At 41.8% G+C, this 20,142-nt stretch overlaps 1 protein-coding gene across 2 annotated transcripts; it reads right to left on the bottom strand.

The window, feature by feature from the left end:
- Positions 1-2,300: 2,300 nt before the first annotated feature.
- Positions 2,301-17,959, bottom strand: LOC131591517 (pre-mRNA-splicing factor 18). Of its 2 annotated transcripts, XM_058862309.1 has the most exons (11): positions 17,848-17,959; positions 15,838-15,915; positions 15,687-15,713; positions 12,859-12,963; positions 11,506-11,619; positions 9,609-9,755; positions 7,825-7,893; positions 6,950-7,090; positions 6,435-6,506; positions 4,117-4,272; positions 2,301-2,925 (listed from the first exon to the last, which is right to left on the bottom strand). In XM_058862309.1, the coding sequence occupies exons 1-11, from the start codon at positions 17,911-17,913 to the stop codon at positions 2,845-2,847; spliced, it is 1,056 nt and encodes a 351-aa protein (XP_058718292.1). In that variant the 5' UTR covers positions 17,914-17,959; the 3' UTR covers positions 2,301-2,844. The 2 variants fall into 2 exon arrangements, with proteins under 2 accessions (XP_058718292.1, XP_058718293.1); XM_058862310.1 differs by lacking the exon at positions 15,687-15,713 and having other exon boundaries at positions 17,848-17,958.
- Positions 17,960-20,142: the final 2,183 nt, after the last annotated feature.

The raw sequence follows: 20,142 nt of genomic DNA, 5'->3' as shown, positions 1-20,142 counted from the left end.
TCCTGACAGTGACTCCAGTAGTGCTGCAGGTCACTCTTCACCACCCCAGGAGCAGCTTTAGGGCAGCCTGCTCCAGACCTGATACCAGCACTGCCCACCTTGCACCAGCCCTCTTGGAAGGCACCACGTTATGCTCTTGTCCCCTGGGTCAAGGAGTCAGAGCACTTTTTGCCCCCTGAGAAGTGAAGCCACTTACATCCTAATCAGGTTCGTTCTTTGGGCAGGACTGGATCAATGGTGGTGATGTTATGGCAGCCAGCTGAAAAGGAACCAAGTTCCTCCATTAAAATAAACTTATCCCACATACACCTACCCTAAGAAACCTTCCAGCAGCACAAATAGCAAATAGGGAATTTAAGGCATTTAACCACCACCAGGCACAATAATACCAGTATCAGACAGGTACCAATAGTTTTAGAGTTCATCTTGCACAAGCCCTGCCACGGCCAGGCTTGAGGAAGTGTCAGGGACTGCATCAAATGACCAGGGGCACTGAAGTCCCAAAACCACTCCAGGCACCGCTATGGCAAACTCATGATTTCATCCTAAGGCTACAAGTCTTTGGATTCAGCAGAGTTATTTCCGCCTAATGCAAGAATTATCAGAAATAAACATCTGGAAAAGCCTAGAGGGAAAAGTAAATTGCTAAACTGAAACATACCCTCCCCACAAAAAAACCCCAAACTGTCAAGCAGTGTGACAGCTGCACCACACCCACTCCTCCCTAAACTACACCGAGGGCTGGGATTTTTTTTGGCTAAGAGGCATTATTAACTATTTGATCACAGTCTGGAAGCTGCAATTTGGGGCCATCCAGCTGCAAAGAGCCTCCAAGCGATGATGAAAAGCAGCTGCCATAACAGTGTCCCCCTGGCCCACCATCCCCCGAGGACCAGAGCTGGCTCTCACGTGCTGGACAGCTGGAAACTCTTACACGGATATGCCGTGAGAAAGTAGCTCCCAGCTCCTCGGTTCCCCATACAGCACCATTCCATGGATTGCAAGGGGATAAACTTCTTCCGTCATGGGATTCATTCAAGCAAGGTGGCTGTATTTCAGGGACTGTCAGCAAGGAGGCACATTGCTTAAACTGCATTCCTTAAAACCTGATCAGACTAAGACATTCCAACCTCAAATTTACATCCCTACAGGAGGCGCATCCCCACTCAAACCAGCACTCAGGGTACCATTAAAATTCTCCTCAATAATTAGCTCTAAGGCAGGAAGGAAAAATCCATCTAGCACTGTTACAGAGCCCCTAAGGAATCCGCTTCCCGCTACAGCAGACGATACAATGCTCCTTAAACCATCTCCTGGCTACTCACTCGCTACAGTTTCCAGGGAAATTACAGCTCTTCTGAACAAGGGACAATATTGTCCCTCAATTATTTACAGAGTTCAAAACTAAGGTCAAGATAAAGATTTAGAAACAGTTCAGGAAACAGTCTGGGTGGGGAGAGGGATAAAGTTGCAGCGTTACAAATGTTTCCGTTATAATAACGCCCCCAAAGAGTATCTGTACAGAGCACTGCAAAGAAAATCACCAGAAACCACTGTTAATGAAACTCTTCCATGCTCCTGACATCTGCCCAGCTTCTCCCCACAAATCCCCATCTCCTCCCCTAAAGCCCCTCCCCCAAGAGACAGTGAGGTCTCATCAGCCTCATTTTATTTCTTCTAAACACTAAGCTCTTGACATTTTTTCTGGGGTAAAACACTCCAGACTGAAAACTTTGTGTCCAAAGAAGCACTTCAGAATCTAGGAATCTCCAGAAGAACCTGAAGTTCTCCAAGATACTCCTCCCAGCTCACATCCCCGACAGGACACTGGGAACACCCAAGGGAGACGGGTCACTCCTTGAGAAGAGGGCTCCAGTTCCAGCTCCAAGCTGCCAGACGAGGTGAGGACCCAGGCAAACCCATTCAATGGAATAATGACACATTTCTTGAGGAAGTGGTTCTGCTCAAAACTAACAAAGTTTCAGTATTTCACTGTTTCTGCAGAATTAGACATCGTTCCCATGAGTTTCCTCACCATTCCCAGTCAGGATACACAATGGTAAAGATTTGTGGCTGGTAGAAATACTGTTCATGGTCATGGGAGGTCCTAATTATTTTCTCTGCAATACCCAGCAGACTGAAAATTTTCTCCAGATGTATAAAAATGGAATTTGAAAGCCTCAAGAGCCATAAGATTACTTCCCCCAAGCCCAGAAGGTTTATATTAAAAATGTCGTTACCAGGAAAAAAAAAAAAAGCCAAATCAGATGCATTCAAGATCAAAAACTTTGCACTGAGGCTGAGAAATATATAAACCTTTTTTTTTTATTCCTGATAAATACCACATGAAAGATTATCCAATAAAGTCTTTATATTTACAGAAATAACCAAGATTCAGATTCAACTGCTTCCCTCTAATCATCTCCCCACGTCAGTCTCCAATGCAAAAGCAGCCAAAAAAAAACTCCACACATGCTCCTTGCAGGGCTGAGACTCACCTAAAGCTCTAAAATATGGGAAACAGTTCAGTTTGCACAGTTCCCTGAATAACAAACTGAAATAAAAGCAGCTGTCATGTGCATTTTCCCTTGGTCATTGTCTTGGTCTTAAACTCTTCAAAACCCACCCCTCTGCTGTACATTGGATGTGTTCAGCAAAAAGCACATATTTCAAAATAAACCTAAATAAATGGGGCTCAGAAAAAGGAAGCTATAAAAAAATCTCCTTTCTGCTTTTTTTACAAAGCCAAGTTCTTGTTGGTGTTCAGGCTCAAACTCTGCCTCTTCCATCCTCTCTGGGTGTTGGAGTCCAAAATGTGAGTTCCATCCTGGCCCCCACAGAGCCTCACAGTGCATTGTACTCCACACATTTGGATGGGTCTGTTGGGAAGTGCTTCTGGCAAATGGTCATGAGCCTCTTCAGCCCCTAGGAATTAACAAAACAAGGACAGTTCTGTAATAAGGCTGCAGCTGTTGAACAAACTCAATAGCCTACAGTATTCTTAAGCTTAACAAGAAGAATTAAAAAGAAAAGGTTGATATTTTGAGGTTGGGATTTTTATTTTGGTCATTATTCTGTTCAAAGTTTGAGGTTCTCTTCAATATTAGAGGAGTCTGTGGCATAATCAAAAAGGCAACAGCTTCAGTCCCACCTGGTAAGACTCACCATGAAGGATCACAGCAATTCTTTAATCCCTCTTTATCACCAAATTATATAATTAATTATATTTACAAGAAAGCTGAAAATGAAAATTAATTCTAAAGAGCAAAAAACAATTTCAAAACAAGCTGCACAGCCAAGGCAAGAACCAAACTGTGACTTCACAACAGTATTTTTTCAGGTTATGCTATTAAAAATTATAGTTGAAGAAAAACCAAAGGTTATATTCGCAGCCCAAAAACTTAAAGACTCAGAACAGAAGGCGAAGTTGCATTTTGCAAACAATTTCCTTGCAGACATCTGCAGAAGCTGAAAAGCAACAGGAGTCCTGTTGCTGCAGAAGGAAGATGTTTCTGTAAACCTCCCCTGCCAGGAGCTCTGAGCTCCATGATACTGCTCTGGAGGCTTCAGAGTTATCCCCGAAGGTTTTTTATCTCAATGAAACTGCAACTGGCAAGAGCCAAACACATTTAATAATATAAAGAGAGAAGGCTTGTTTCCTCAGACCTGTCCACCCACTGTGTTGAAAGGACAGAGTAGAAAAACAGCACTGCTACTAATTCCACAATCAGAAGTCTACATAGGTGTGAAGATGCCCAGGAAGAACTAAACCTGGCATTTATCTAGTTGCAGAAATAGTCAGAAGGACTGAATTTAACAGTATTTAATTCTGTGCATGATGTTTAAAGCATGAGTTAAACAGAAAAATCAAGCCTGTCTTCACAGCTGATATGGTGTTCAAGCATGATCACAGCAGTTCAGAAAAACTCATTAGACTGTTCCTGGCCCAGCACTGAAGAACATTTAGGTCCAGGATAAGCTACCTATTACCTGGATGTCCTGTTTGACCCAAATTAACCTGTCCACTTCCAGTACCCTTTTACCACATCACCTGACACTGATGTTTCTCAAAGATGCCCCTACACAAGCAGACCTGATTTCCAAAGCTGACATTACCTGTATGTATTTCCTCTGAGTTTCATCATTGAGCACGTGGGCCACGTGCTTGGAGAAAATCTTCTCGCGCCCCGTCCGCGCGTGGATGCCGACCATGGTGACGCCGATGGGCCAGGGGGCGTTGCCAATGGCCATCTGCAGATAGGCATCGTTCGCCTGGACAGGGAAGGGCATCACTCAGCACCACAGCAACAGCACCACACAAAGCATTTTTGCACTGCCACGTGCAGTTAAACACCCATTTCAGTCTCTCTGATCTGGGGTTACTGCATGGTATTAACCAACTGCACAACACACATTCCCACATGGAACTCCAAGGGAAGTGAGGACTATGGACTTTCCCTGAAGAAAAAAAGTAACTGGATAAGGCAGCTTGGTTACCTTGGTCAAAACTAGGGTTTACTGGGATTATTTTCAACTCAACCATCTCTGGTTAAAAAAGGTTACATTTGTAACCATGCTTATGGCCAGAGCAGTAGCAACAGTAAATCAATCAGGAATTTTCCCATGAAGAGCACAGATCCTGTTTTAAAGCTGTAACAGAGAACATACCTGGAAAAAACAGGGATAGAACTCAAAGGGAAAATTAATAGAAAGAAAGGAAGAAAGGAAGAGAAGTATAGAGCTTAAAAAAAACCCCAACATAACAACTGAGAACCAGCAAGTGACAGACATAATTACAAAAAAACCCAAAGGACATGGAACAGGACATTCCTTGTCTATTAGAAAGCAGCTACAAAACTCACTAGTAAAAAGTTAATTTATCAACTCCTATTCAAAAACTGGACAATAAGAAGCAGCAATCATGACCAGTGGGTGCAGATTCCTTTCCAGCTAGCACTGAACAAACTGGGAGGTGAATAATGAAAAAGGCAGGGGGTGGCAGACAGACCTAAAAGCAAATCTGAAGAGGGGACAGAGCTTAGTCACTGCCTGCATGAGGCAGAATCTGAACAGTCTTAGTCAAATGCCTACTTGCTGACTTAAATATACTTTTGTGATGAACAGTATGTGAACATGCAATTAAAGGCCCTTGCAGGACTGTCACAACAGGGTTAATTAAGGCTGAGTGGACACCTTGCATTCTGGCATTTGCCTGCTGTCAACACATTGATTTCAAAATTAAAATCTTTCAAGCTTTTCAACCAACAAAATAGCAAGAATTTGTGGCTGACAGCATTCACTCGGCTGCATAAAGCAAGCAGCAGGCAAAAAGAAACAGAAGACAAGAGCATGCAAAAAGAGACAAGTCTCTTAGGAAATTGAAAAGGATGTGAGTATCTGTAAAACAATTAGCCTAATGTAAGAAAAAGCAAAACAAAACATTCAAATGTGTACTTAAGTGTACTCAAAATCTCTCTGTGAAGTTTACTTAAAGGTAAGCACCTCCAGGAGACAGAAGCACTGCTGATTAACCCAGAGATACACCACATTCCTGCATGCTCATTCATTTGGGAAGGTATTGGAAAGGGAATTTCCACATAATGATGACAACCAAGAGAAAAAAAATGCTTCAAAATAAAACCCCACTATCATACATCCCACATGTTCAGTTCTGCTTACAAATGATTTGGATTAAATTTGCCTTAGGCCATATAAAGTTTTTTTCAGCATCAAAAGCAGGTTTGCATGCTTACTTGACTAATTATGTCAAATCCTCACAAGAACAGTAAGAAATACTAGAAATTCAAAGGCAAAAGACAGTTCGGTTTTGCCTGCATACACAGGCTACTTCAGCAAATGCTACTGGTATTTGAATTTCACTTCTGAAGGCAGCCACAAATAAAACCTAACATTGTCTTGGATCTTGTGTCTCAAAGTACTTCTGCTTCCTCCAGTGAGAAGACTTCATCCAAAAAATCTTTTCTACTTACCTCAACTTTACCAGGCCACTTAATGTGAGTGTAGACAAAGAAAGGGACAGTGCTTCATATTCAATAACTCAGTTTGCCTCAATTAATTCCTAATTAATTAATCAACATCCTATTACTATTCAATACCTTCATTTAATCTAAGGACATCAGGTTTCCCCTAGAGGAATGCTCTGCAACTTAATATACACATCTCTGAGAAAAATCTTCTTCATATTTACAAAGCTGTGCAGTTTCATGAACCTCAAAAGGTCTTCTATCAGACTGTGGATCAAACACTACTTGGAGCCTAACATTTCACAGCCATTTTCCATTTTGTTGGGATAGATGCTTTATTTCCAGCTATGCATCTTCAAAATGAAAAAAAAATGGGAATGCTGAAGCAATAAACTCAATCTTTTAAAACCAGACAGTGTGAACATAATGGAAGAGTACAAACAAACATACCTTCACGTATTCTCTTTGCAACATAAATTTAATAATATCTGTTATTGATTCTTTGATGTCTGCAGGAAGTGTCTACAGGAGAGACAGGAAAGAAAAAAAAAGACATTTACTGCAGAACAGCAGCTCAGGAAAATCATCTTACTCAGCATTTATATAAAGTTTAGCAACTACCCTTATTTGGAGTTTCACAAAGGAAAACATGTTCATTATTCAAATGAAGGATCTGAAGAGGAGAGGTTAAGCAGTTACACCTGGTAGCTGATGGCAAAGTGCAAAATGCAACCTCAGTTTTCTGCCCTGTTTGCAACTCAGGGAGCAGGTGCTACTTTAAACAGCTGGAAAAGCAGTGGATGGGCAGATTTCACTGATTGAGATAGTCAGAACTGAGTGTCAGGAGCTCTAGATATAGAAACCGTGACCAACTCACTTATCCCCTCTCCTTCAGTGAGGCTAAGACTGCCCTAGAAAGGGCACTAATTCTGGGTACCTGGAAGTGGCATTTAAAGGTGGTTTACCCTTTTGCGGAGCTTTCTGAAGAGCGGCCGCAGGTAGGACTCTGTCTGTTTCTGAGTGGCGCTGTTCAGCTTCCCCTGCACGCCCCGTTTCACATAGTCCTCTCTGGCATTCAACTCCTTGGCCCAAACTCCCAGGAGGAACTGCAGGGAGCAAGCACATCTGTGTCATGGTGCCATCTAGTGACTTCCCCAGCACATCAGACGGAACAGAGGGCTAAGCAACCAAGGCAAAGTGAGTTTTCTGGAGAAGTTTTACAAAGGTAAAACCTTTTTCAGAAGGGTAGGCAAGGAGGGACAGCAACTTATCTTAAATGTATACACACAAATTAAAGCTTCAGTTCTTGCTGTGACTTTGATCACCACAACAGTCACACAGGCACTGGCTGACTCAGCTGAGAGGCAACACAGGTTTCTTGCCAGGAAACAAGGCAAACAATTTCCTGCCATCCACTTGAACCTGTGGACTTCCTTTAAAACTCTAATTTCACTAACAGTATTAGGTGACATTCCAATTCAGCTTGCACTGTTCCAAGGAAACTCCTCCAAAAGTTTTGATGCCACAGCACTACACAGAGGCAACTACAGACAACTGCCTCAAATATCACATGAAAATCAAAACCGTATTTATTTTGTCTGGAAAAGCAGGACCAGATTTTGAACACCGCTCTCCCAAGAGCTCTTCCCCAGATCTGGCACAAGTCACTGTTGTGACTAACAAAGACTGTGGAGTGCCAAGTATTTCAAAAAAACCACATCTTACACATAACATGTGAGATTTTCCTCTCAAGCAGCTGAAACCCACTCTCCTATTCTTGAAATGTATCTGCATGGCAGTAATAAAATGACACAACTGCAGAATAATCAGAGTCTGTTACCTTCAAGAACTTTGTTATGATGTCCATATCATAGTGATCATCACCCCGTCCTAAGGATTCTCCCAAAGCCTGGAAGAGGGGGGGGAAAAAAAGGGCCATTATTTCTACTTTGTCTAGTCTGCCAGCACCACCAGAGCAGAGCATGGTTCACTGCACCACAAACTGCAATAAATTCCACAAGAAATCCCAAACACTGATCATGAAACAGCTACAAATGCTACTGAAATTCATTAATCTATTAAAAACATTTACATCACAATGCCAATATGATTATTTCTGAAAAGTCAATACAACAGTAATTCCTCAATCATTAACTACTATATTATTTGCATTAGCAATTATTAGCAATTATTATTAGCAGATGTCTGACAGCACTGTATGAAGGGGAACTGTGGGTGCTCTGCATTTTTTGAGATCCCCAAAGCCATCAATTAACCTAGTTATTTTGTTATGCTATTTCAATTCTCTAATGCACTGAGGCTTTTTATCATTTAATTGCAATTGTGAATTTGAGGGAAAAAAATCTAAAAAAAAACTCCAAACAACGAAGCAACAAACCACTAAAAAAGCCCAGCTGTATGCTCCAATACTCCAAAACCTCGAAACTGTAAATACTAACAGTAAGTTTTACAAACATTTTCCAGTAGGTATAGTTGGATTTAGAATCTATTTCCATTGCCCTCACATTTCCAAAGTGAGATTTATTTTAAAAAATGTCCTAGATTTGGAGTCAAATTCAATATAAGCCTTTATGCTCAAGGCAATACAGCTGAAGTAACAAAATTTAAGATGCAGTGTTTTCAAACTTTTTAGAAACAGATTGTTTGCATGGCTCAAACCAAGCCTGCCCTATTACCACATAAAGGGGTTATTTTGAGAGCTAACAGATCAATAAAATGCAGCTCCAATACCACTGCTGCTATCCACTGTGGTACTGCAGTTATTTTAAACCAGAACCCCTGGCACCATTAACAAAAACCCCAGACTATTTCTTAATAATAATGTATTCACTTCAGCTTTCAGCTATAAATCGTATTAGTTCTTAAAAACGCTTTTGGAAGGACGTTATGAAGATTAACTCCTGCAAAGAGTTTTGAAGATTAAGGGTAAAAGTCTTCAGCTCAAGTTAATGTGCTTTTCAAAACATTATCCTGAAATACCAGGTGATGAATGCATTTCCTGGCACTTACTCTCCACTTGCTCACACAAACATCACAGGATTCTTTCAGAACAGAGCAGCCATTTCCACTCAAGTTTCTGGGACACATTATCTCTGCACTTCTTATATTTCCTGTGGTCTGCCTACATCTGATGCTCTTCTTTTTTTTTTTATCCTAGATGTTTTCATATCAAACATTCTTCCTGTGTGTCTGTTTTTCAGAGTCCTTCCTCCTTGTATAGGGAAAATTAATTGGTACTGACCTTATTACCCTCTCAAATATTCATTGGAAAGGCATTGGCATTTATGACCAGGTATTGCAATTAAATTCTCTACTTCTGAAATGCCTGGAGAATGGATCTTAACTGTACCACTGTCTTTGCAGGCCACACCTGTCCCCTTTGGGCTGAAGTGTTGTAAAAAAAGACCACTTGAGTTTTCACTTGTCTTTTGTAGGCACCTACAGTGCAACTCCAGGTTTGGAAACCTAAATTTTCTCTATAAGAATACTTCCAAATGCCTAAGTCAGCTGTTGAAAAAAAGTCAACTTTGTCTAAACAATCCTGAAGCTTTCTCACAGCAACATACTATATCTAACACCCCTTAGCTATGATCTATCCCATACTTCTAGTTCTTCAATAGTAGTATTCTCCTCATGGACTTTCAGGTCATTCTGGGAGTCATCATCTCCGGCTTCTTGGCCGCCTACAATTTCATTCAGGTACTGCTGGTCAATCTTATCCAAAGCAGCCTTCAGGTCATTTCTCAGGCCCTAGGAAAAAAAAAAAATAGAATGATTTATTAAAAAAACCCTCAGGTAAATAAAAGTATTTCAGTACTGTCACTGTGAGTATCCAACTTCTGTTTAAGCTGCAAATTCTGTAAACACACACATAAGGGTTTAGTGTTGTTGTTTGAATTTAACTGAACTCCAAGAACAGTTTCTGCTTCAGCACCTAACAAAAAACAGGTGCATGAACTTCTAAAGTGCTCATACCTATGAAAAATACTTTTTACAGTATTTTCACCAAAAAAAAAACCCTGGAGGATGGAATCAGCCTTTAGGACTTTCTTTGAGTCATTTTCTCCAAGCAATGCACTAAACCACCCCAAAACAAATGAAAACCAGACCATAACCATCATCAGATCTCCAAGTTTTCATATCTGCCCTGAAAAAAGCTGTAAATAAGGTAACACTCCTTCAGTGCCAGACATAAAACAATTATGTTGTTTTCTTTTATTACAAATTATTTAAACATAGTAGAATGTTTTATATAGATTCACTGTTTAACCCTCAGCTTTGGAACAGGTGACTAAAAAAAACCAGAATCAGTTTAAAACTATATATATAAAATTAAAAGGTCCTTTCAAATAGAACACAACTTGCCTTAACCACAGTTGAAGGATTTGCCTTCTCGTCTTGAGACATAAAATATAAAGTTCTATAAAGGAGTATGACATTTTTTACCCTCAGATAAATTCAGCCACTCTACAGGGAATGGATATGCACAGTTACTTCCCCTCTTCTATCATCAAGCTTGGCTGTCTGAAGCATTTCTATTAATCATTTAGTTACTCTAAAAATGTCTGAACCACAAGGCTGATTGACTAAGCAACATGCAGAATCTCCCTAGACAGCAACAAGAGTGACTGAAACATGTAACAACAATCCAGCACAACTGTATTTATGGGCTCTCTATTTCCTAATCCTGCTCCTGTGATCAATGCTGCTGGAGGGGAAGCTTTCATTAGCAGAGCTTTTATTTCTAGATGTGTTTATCTTTATTTTAAAGAGCTGGAGAGGAAAAGGCTTCCCTTTTATGGGCAGCCTCAGGAAAGACATTTAAAACAATTCAGTTTGCCACAAATTAGAGAAGAAAATGCAAATCGTCATTTTGTTAATAAGGCTGTAAATTTGGTTAACAGTGAATGTAGAACAAACCCCAGATCTATCTCCTCACTTAACTGTTCATTTCTTAAGACAAAATGAATAAATTAATTATATCATCAAGTCAGCTACTGAGCTGATGGCTACTTTAAAGAGAAGGGGTAAAATGACATTTCCATAACAAGTTATAGCTCTGGAATACAGGGATTTGAAAAATCATTTATATCCCAGAGAGACAGTATGCAGTCCTGCTCTTACTTACTTGTGCCTTCCCAGGGGTGCACATAACCACAAACACAGGATTATTTTAACAGTAAATGACTGTTCTCTGCTCATTAAAAAGAAAGGGCAGAACAAGCTGAAGTATTGGTGCCACCCAAAAACCCTTTCCAACTGACAAGGGCCTGGTAGATTTCTAGAGCTGAACTCTCTAACATAATGTAATTGTGCACAAAAATCTGATACTTAACATAGTTTCTCAGAAAAAAAATGAGACAAGAGCACCGTATTCTCTTTGCTGTCTAGTACCTCTCCTCCTGAATATTAACAGTTACTGAAAGCGATTTTCGGTAACTTTTCTAGGGTTACTTATTGATTACCCCACCACAAATAAGTAACTAAGAGCCAGTCTTACCTTGTTCACTTCAGGTGCAAGAATTTCTATCTTCCTCAGACGTTGAAATGCATCATAATCTGTTTCTCCAAACAGCCTGATGGGCTCACCCCTCTCTCGTAACCTCCTGATAACCTGAAAAGAATCAAAGCGCTCCCTGACGCATAAAGGAAGCAAAATAAAATCCAGAATGACAGATTTATTTACTTTGCTTAGAATAACAAGCTGAGCTGAACTGGAGAGGAAATGGCAGTATTTTAAGCAGCAGAAAAATGTTCCAGACACTTTACAATCTAAATATAAAATTCCCACGGTATTTCAGTGAAAGGTCATTCCAAATATTACTGATCCAAATTTTGAATAAAATCCCAGGCTGTTTGATACAGCCGACTTCTTCCTGCTCTGACTTGTTCTAACAAATACACAAAAATCATGCCTTTGGCAGAGCTTAAAAACCACTTTCAAAATCACAAAGGAACTCGACAATAATCTTACTCACCTACTTGTCTTGACAATAAAAATACTAACTGGGCTGCAGGTTGTCCGAGCACAGCTACAAGATGATCTGCTGAAAACCCCCATCATTAAACATCTGGAAATATGAAGTCCCAAAATCTAATGGGATAGTTAATTTAAAAGTAGATATAATAGAAGTGAAAAAGTCTCCCTCAATTTGATTCAAACCTGAAACCAAACACAAAACTAACAACCCTCATTACAAGTCCTGTAAAAACCTGAATATCCTGACAAATTAAGGGGAGGTGTGACATGTTTGGATGACCTCAGCTGTGAATTTCAGTATTTCCAAGATTAGAGTACATTCTGTACTTCTGAACTTCCTGCTTCTGCTTTGGGGTGTGGATCTGTTTGTGAACTTAAATCTAAATAGGCATTTTTATACATAGAAAAGGCAAAGAACATCCCAGCTGCTCTGGCTTTAGGACCGTTTCCTCTACAGGCTAAGGTGAACTTCCAAAACTTAGTTTCTAAATTTGTGTTCAGACCAATGAGTTACAAAGAAAAGAAGCCCAGGAGAAAAAAATCTTGGAAAAAGTCAGCATGCCATCCTCAGTACTATCCAAGGATAATGCTGATATTCAGAGTATCACTCTGAAAGAGCTGTAAAATGTTATAGCTGTGTAAATCCCTGTAACAGAGAGGCTCTACCCATCTGTACCTCCCTATGCATTCAATTGGACAGCAGAGCGCTGATAAGCAAAGATGATCATTAACTGCTGACTGCAAACATGGAAGCTTATTATTTAATAAAAGTGCCATAAAAAGTACAGTTCACTGGATGAAACAGCCCTAACGAGAAATTACAGGTGCATTTGCTGTAAACTCAAGGGGTCAGTTTATGGTGACTGATTTTACCTCCTGTCTGGAAAGAGTCATTGGTAACTTTTCCTCTGCCAGTTCCAGTTCCAGCACTGGATTTGATGCAGCCAGTGGTTTCTCCTCCTCTTCCTGCTGCTGTACCTACATTCAACAGACACAGTTACTCATGTGCAACAGAAACAAACCCACATATTGATGAGAAATGATGGCAAGATACAGAGCTCTGGAACACAGACTTAACATGATAATATAAACCTTTAGTTTCATAGTTTTATGGTCCATAAAATTAGAACAATAGTTGTTCTTGATAGTATCAGTATAGTATACTTGACAGTATCAGTAATTAACTGCTTCCTGCAACCCGCCGAAGTGTTAGTCTCTCCAGCAAACAGAAAGGACAATTGCTGAAGTTTGACTGTCACTTTAGCAGGCAGATACCAGCACTGGTGCCAAAAATAGCAAAACCACCCTCTGCCTGTTGATTCCTGCCCCTGTTCCGTCCTTCCTACCCATGCAAGACCATTTGCATCACTGTGTGATAAACCAGAAGGGGGAAATTATTCAAACAGAAAATACTCTGACAAACACAAATACTGGTACTGTTCCCAGCCTGCTTCACTTCCTCATCCAGCTCCCCAGGACCAGCACATGCACAGACAGACGGACAGGAAGGAAAACCCCAGAGCAGGGTGAGTGGAGCTGCTTCTTCCAGTGTCAGTTACAGTGTTTATTACCTGCAGCTTCAGCAAGCTGAGCAGTTAACAGTGATCCACAGTTTCTGCTGGGTTTTGAGAGGTAATGCACCTCTCTAACCTTGTTTTAGGTAATGCACCTCTCTAAGAACCTTGCCAGTTTCTTGCAGGTAAAAAAAAAAAAAAAAAAAAAAACCAAAAAAAACAGAAAAGACAACTCCTCACAGGAACAGAATATCATTAGTCTAAAAGAAGGTCCCTGAATCAAAGAGAGCATTTCTTCTTCATTATTCAGTATTTTAATAATTCAAAACAACTCTTTGATCAAAGTAACTTTGCGACAGCAGCCATGTAACTACAGCTCCCTGTATAAGCTCATATTCAACACTTCTGAGAGCAGGAGCAGATTGCTGGTGGTAATATTCCTATAATAAGGAAATATATCCTTGTTTTTCCTTAATTTATTTCCTTTGTGTACTTGCTAAAAGGGAAACAATCCAATTAATGCTAGAGCAGCCTGCAGCATTCCCTGTGCATGGGCAGACTGCACTTGGGTTGATCATTTTGAAGAAGGTACTGGACAGCATTTATTTTTATTTTTTTTAAAAAAGAGGCTTTTTTATTCTTTCAGGCCATGGTGCCAGCCTTGCTCAGGTGTCAGTGTGACTCCATGTGCTTGGCAGGATTCACTCCTGGGGCTCCAGCTACAAGATTCAGCTACAAATCTACATTCAATGCTCTATTAGTAAACACAGAAAAAATCAATCCTACAAGTACAGGTGTACGGAATGAACAAGGGAAAGACAATTAAATCAATGTTTAACATAAAGGGAGGGGAAAAATAAAATTTCCATCAATGCAGGGAAAGAGGAATTGACAGGGTACAGAAAGTATGGAAGAACAGTGTAAATTTTTTTTTAAAAATATACTCCCAGAGCAGAAGGATACACACAAATTTTAACTTACAAACATTCTTGAAATCATAAAGAGATAGCAGCACTGGAAGAAAATATTTGATCCATTCTGTCAGCTGGACTCCAAGTTATAAGCAGTATCTTTACCACTGTTATTTTTGTTTCAATGCTTTCTTCAAGTAAGTGAAATTATTCCAACTTACTAAGTCTAAGCAAAGCAAAAAGGAACCTGAATTTAAAAGGAAATCAGTCTGTGTTCCGTGTCTCATTAACAGAATAAAGAACAAATGCAGAAATATGGGAGGCTCTAAAAAGATACTAAATTTAACAAAGTAACTTATTTTAAAACCATTTTCAGGGCTGCATTTCACACCATAACCGGTGCTGCAGCGGCACAGGTAACACATCAGGAACCACATCAGGTTCTGATGAATTCAAGCTAATGCTCAAAAGGCATCAGGCAGACATTTGCACTTGGAAGAGCAGCTGGATTCACAGAACTTTCCCATGACTTTATGCTGCACATTCCGAGAATCATTTTGGCATTGACGTTCAAATACGCACAAATAGATCAAGGTTTCAGAATAAGTCACTAACTGGGTAAAGGTCACTTGAAAACAAAGCTCCTATTTATGCCCTCTAACAGCAAACAAGATTATGAAACTGTCTTCCCCAGAAAATGCATTCCCCTCCCAGACACCCCATCAGGCAGGCAGGCACACACACTTATAAAAGACAACAACATTCTTTCCATTTCATTAAACTCTTGCCCTGACACCATTACAAGGCAGATAAAGCCTTCCAGATCACCCATTTGTTGCAAAATGCACCCGAGGTTACCAATTGTTTCTAATATTTTTCCAGCAGGAACATAAATGCTGTTGTGTGCTTCAGTGCTGGGTGTTTAATGGCCAAAACCCAAATACAAATTTAGGAGAGTTGGCAGATCTTGTTGATGCACACCCACACTATACTGATTTCTTTTTGACTTTTTGACAATGAAGATCAGATAAAATTATCCAGATGTATCCATTTTTCTCAATAAGGGGAGCAAGGTGGCTATATCAGATCCAGTGTTCATGCCTAACATCACGATTTAATAAGAAAGGAAGACAAGCTTTGATCCCGAGCCACTTCATGCTTTCCACAAATAAAAACAAACAAACGAAAAATAAAAGCCAAACCATAACACAAACTTAAATAGCTGTATGTCATGCATATCTTCTCCTGCATTGAAAATGATTTCAGAAAATCATACCTCTCCAGGTGGCTTCTCATTTACAGGCTAATGTATAACATTAACAGATTGAACAAAGAACAACAATTACCATTAACAACATTGTTATTGTTGATAAAAAATGCAGACTTCAAAATAAACACACCAAGTCCTGGAAGAACAATTTCCATACCTTGTAGCCACATCTCTGGAAGTAGGCCTCCTCTTCCTTTTTGGCTAACTCACTGCGTTTGAAATACTTCTTATTTCCCTAAAAGAGAGGACAGCTGTTACCAGTTCACAGTTTTGCATGACTGAGCAAAAATGGCTTAAACTTTCTTACTTGGCTTGGTGAATTCAGCTACATCCTTTCCCAGAGATGCCTACATTGCCACAGAAAGGGAACTAGTTGGAAGCACCTCTGAAATCAGCAATATAGAGTTACCTTGCAGGATATACATATAAGCAGAATTAAAATACAATGTGCTTGTCAGCACTTTAGAAAACCCAAATTTTTTGTCCTGTAAGGCCTTGGTGGTCTTTGGCGTAAAGCTTCACTTCAGATGTGCACAACCAGGCCCAGATTGTTTAGATAAAGCACACTACCCACATCATTTGACATTAAATCAAGGATGTGGGAGAGATTACCTTTATACACAGTATTTTATAAGCTTGCTTGGAGCAACTTTGTAGAAATGTGCCTGAAAAGGCATTCCAGACACACAACAGCTGGAAAATGTGGTCATCCCAAAGCATTTTCCTTGATTAGTACAAACTACAACTTCTTCCTTCATGCTTTGCCTGACATACAACAGCCTCTGACCGCTGCTCCTGACTTCAGCTTCTGATGCCAAAATGCAAAATCAGATACCCCTGAAAGGGGCTCAGCTCTGCTGTGAGGTTTTTAGTCAAACACTGCTCAGACCTTGCCCGGGTTTGGGGTTTTTACACACACACACCGCTCAGACCTTGCCCGGGTTTGGGGTTTTTACATACACACACCTCTCAGACCCTGCCCGGGTTTGGGGTTTTTACACACACACACTGCTCAGACCCTGCCCGGGTTTGGGGTTTTTACACACACACCTCTCAGACCCTGCCCGGGTTTGGGGTTTTTACACACACACCTCTCAGACCCTGCCCGGGTTTGGGGTTTTTACACACACACCTCTCAGACCTTGCCCGGGTTTGGGGTTTTTACATACACACACCGCTCAGACCCTGCCCGGGTATGGGGTTTTTACACACACACACCTCTCAGACCCTGCCCGCGTTTGGGGTTTTTAGGCAAACACTGCTCAGACCTTGCCCGGGTTTGGTGTTTTTAGGCACACACACCTCTCAGACCCTGCCCGGGTTTGGTGTTTTTAGGCACACACACCTCTCAGACCCTGCCCGGGTTTGGGGTTTTTACACACACACACCGCTCAGACCCTGCCCGGGTTTGGGGTTTTTAGGCACACACACCTCTCAGACCTTGCCCGGGTTTGGGGTTTTTACACACACACACCGCTCAGACCCTGCCCGGGTTTGGGGTTTTTACACACGCACACCTCTCAGACCCTGCCCGCGTTTGGGGTTTTTAGGCACACACACCTCTCAGACCCTGCCCGGGTTTGGGGTTTTTACACACACACCGCTCAGACCCTGCCCGGGTTTGGTGTTTTTACACACACACACCGCTCAGACCCTGCCCGGGTTTGGGGTTTTTACACACACACACCGCTCAGACCCTGCCCGGGTTTGGGGTTTTTACATACACACACCTCTCAGACCCTGCCCGGGTTTGGGGTTTTTACACACACACACCGCTCAGACCCTGCCCGGGTTTGGGGTTTTTACACACACACACCGCTCAGACCCTGCCCGGGTATGGACAGTACTCGACTGGGGGGAGGAAAGAAACCACACTGCTCACCAAAGTTCGCGCTGACTTTTCTCATCTCTAGGTGCCCGAAATAAACTAAACCAGCCCCAAAAGCCCACGAAACGCAGCGAGGCTGAAGCCAGGCTGCATCCGCGCCCCCAAACTCCTCCTGGCTCCTGCCCGATGCCATCCTGGATCACCCCGGCTTTGGGAAGCTCGGCCCTGGGCCGCCCCGCGCCGCCTTCCTCGGCCCATCCCGGGCCGCTCCCGCCTCACCCCCGCCGCCCTTCCCCGGGCCCACAGGCGGCTCCTGGTGTCCACGCCGGCCGCCCTCACCCCCAGGAGCTCCTTCTCCTCCAGCTGCTGGCGCTTCCTGCTGATCTCCCGCTTCAGGATGTCCATGGCGGCCACGGGAAGCTCCGCAGGAAAACAACACCGTCACTTCCGGGGAGGTGGCGCCGCCGAGCGGCGCCCCCTGGTGGCTGGGAGGAGCGGCGGCGTTGGCAGCGTGTCAGTCCCTTCTCCCGAGTGACAAGTGACAGGAGGAGAGGAGATGGCCTCAAGTTGTGCCAGGAGACCTTCAGATTGGCTATTAGGAAAAGTTTCTTCCGTGTGTATGTACTATCATACTGTTGTTGGAAGCAGATTATTTAAAGTGATACACAGACAATATAAATGACAGTAATTATGAGACAGAGACAAAATATAGGTGCTTTCTATCAAGGAATGTAGCAAAAGAGATGGAATATGACTTCTACAGAGGTCTTTCCCTGGTTTAGTATAGCTGGTTTTACAAAGGGGTGTTTGACAGGTTCTTTAAAGAGAGTCTGCATGCAATTTATTCAGCTGTCTTCTCTGTTTAGCTTGAAAAATCTTTGGGGAAAAGTCTCTCTGACTGTGTGTTTGTGCAGTGCCTCATGCGATGGGCCTTGGTTGCAGATGACAGCTAATATCAGATAAATCCTGGCCTCGGGTATTGGGAAAAATTTCTTCCCCAAAAGTATTGTCAAGCACTGGGACAGTCTGGTCAGAGAAGTGGTGGAGTCACTGTCCTGGGAGGTATTTAAAAGATGTGTAGATGTGGGACATGGGGATGTGGTTATTGGTGGACTTGGCAGGGTTAATGATTGGATTTGATGACTTTAGAGGTCTTTTCCAACCTAAATAATTTAGTGAGGCTGGTTACTGGCCAGCCACACAGGGTGCAAATGCCATGTAGGAGGGTGGGATGCCTGTGATATCTGGTATCTGCTTCCTTCAGGCCTTAAGGACTGAGGGTAGACGGTAGGGACTGAGCCCCTTAGTGTACACATACCAGAGATAAATGCCTCTGTCATCCATCACTCAGCATTTGTGACACAGGCAGTAACATCAAGAAATCTCTTATTTTCCTTATTTACCTGATTTTCTCTAACTATTTCTACCCTGTGGCCTATAAAGTCAAAAGGTCCAGAAGATGCTTTGAAGAATGATTAAGAACTCCTGTCAGATTTTTTTTCGCCTTTAGGTCCTCACAGATTTCTTCCTTGTCTTTCCCCATTGTAAGCCCCAGTAGCTGTTTTGGAGAGCTGTAACCACAACTGGCTTTTCACCCACTTCAGATAACCTGAGCTGTGTGCCATGACTCTTCCATGTAGAAAATGCACAGTGATTTACAGGGGTTGTTTAACTCCAGGCTGGAGGGTTCTGCATTTAGAAGTCATGCTCTGCTTTACCTCAGGCTTGAATGCAATCGTTTTGCAATGAAGAAGCAGGAACAGTCCTCCTACGCTTTTCATAGTTCTATAAAAGGAAATTATATCACATCTGATGGTGATAGAATCCAAGAATGTCTCTGTGTGAGTCCTGAGGGAATGTGCCCACATTTGGATAAGGGCATAAGTCAGGAGGTTGTAGGAATACTCTGTAGTGGACTTTATGGTAAGTGAATCCAGATGCTTATGTCAGAGTGCCAGCTGCCCCCTCAATTTACTCTAAAGTACACATAACCTTACACCTTGCTTCATTTCCTGCTCCAGTCTGACACTGGCCTGGTTTTGGCAGGGATACAGGTAATTTTCTTCCTACTACCTAGTGCAGTTCTGCGGTTTGGATCAAGTATGAGAATAACTGATAACACACTGATGTTTTAGTTGTTGCTAACCAAAGTTTATACTAAGTCAAGGTCTTTTCAGCTTCTCATAACCTGCCAGCAATGAGACTGGGGAACATAAGGCAGTCAGGACAGCTGACCCAGCTGACCAGAAAGGTATTCCATATTGTATGGCATCACACTCAATATATAATCTGGGGGGAAAGTTGGTTGGGGGCTGTGGTGAGCAGGTGGTGAGCAATTGCATTGTGCATCAGTTGTTTTGTATATTATGTTGTTGTTATTGTTGTTATTATTATTGTTGTTGTTATTTTCTTCCTTTTCTGTCCCATTGAACTATCTTTCAATCCAGAAGTCTTCTCACTTTCACTTTTCCAATTGTCTCCCACATCCCTCTGTAGCTGGAGGAGAGTGAGAGAGAGCCTGTGCACCATCTGGGATTAAACCATGACAGATATTATACCTCAATTAGAGACAGTATAAAAGGAAGGAGGAAAGCCAACTCACACACAGTATTTGTGAGAAAGATTCAGTTACTG

The sequence above is a fragment of the Poecile atricapillus genome, chromosome W (assembly GCF_030490865.1).
Source record: "Poecile atricapillus isolate bPoeAtr1 chromosome W, bPoeAtr1.hap1, whole genome shotgun sequence".
Taxonomy (NCBI): Eukaryota; Metazoa; Chordata; class Aves; order Passeriformes; family Paridae; genus Poecile; species Poecile atricapillus.
This window is presented reverse-complemented; position numbering and strand designations above follow the sequence as displayed.

What these genes read in the sequence shown, in the direction of transcription:
- LOC131591517 (XM_058862309.1), bottom strand. Translation starts at nt 17,913, where the DNA reads ATGGACATCCTGAAGCGGGAGATCAGCAGGAAGCGCCAGCAGCTGGAG. An exon ending in TCAGAAAGCTCCGCAAAAGG is followed by an intron (nt 6,507 to 6,949) that starts GTAAACCACCTT and finishes TCTCTCCTGTAG; the next exon opens with ACACTTCCTGCAGACATCAA. An exon ending in CTCAGAGGAAATACATACAG is followed by an intron (nt 2,926 to 4,116) that starts GTAATGTCAGCT and finishes GTTAATTCCTAG; the next exon opens with GGGCTGAAGAGGCTCATGAC.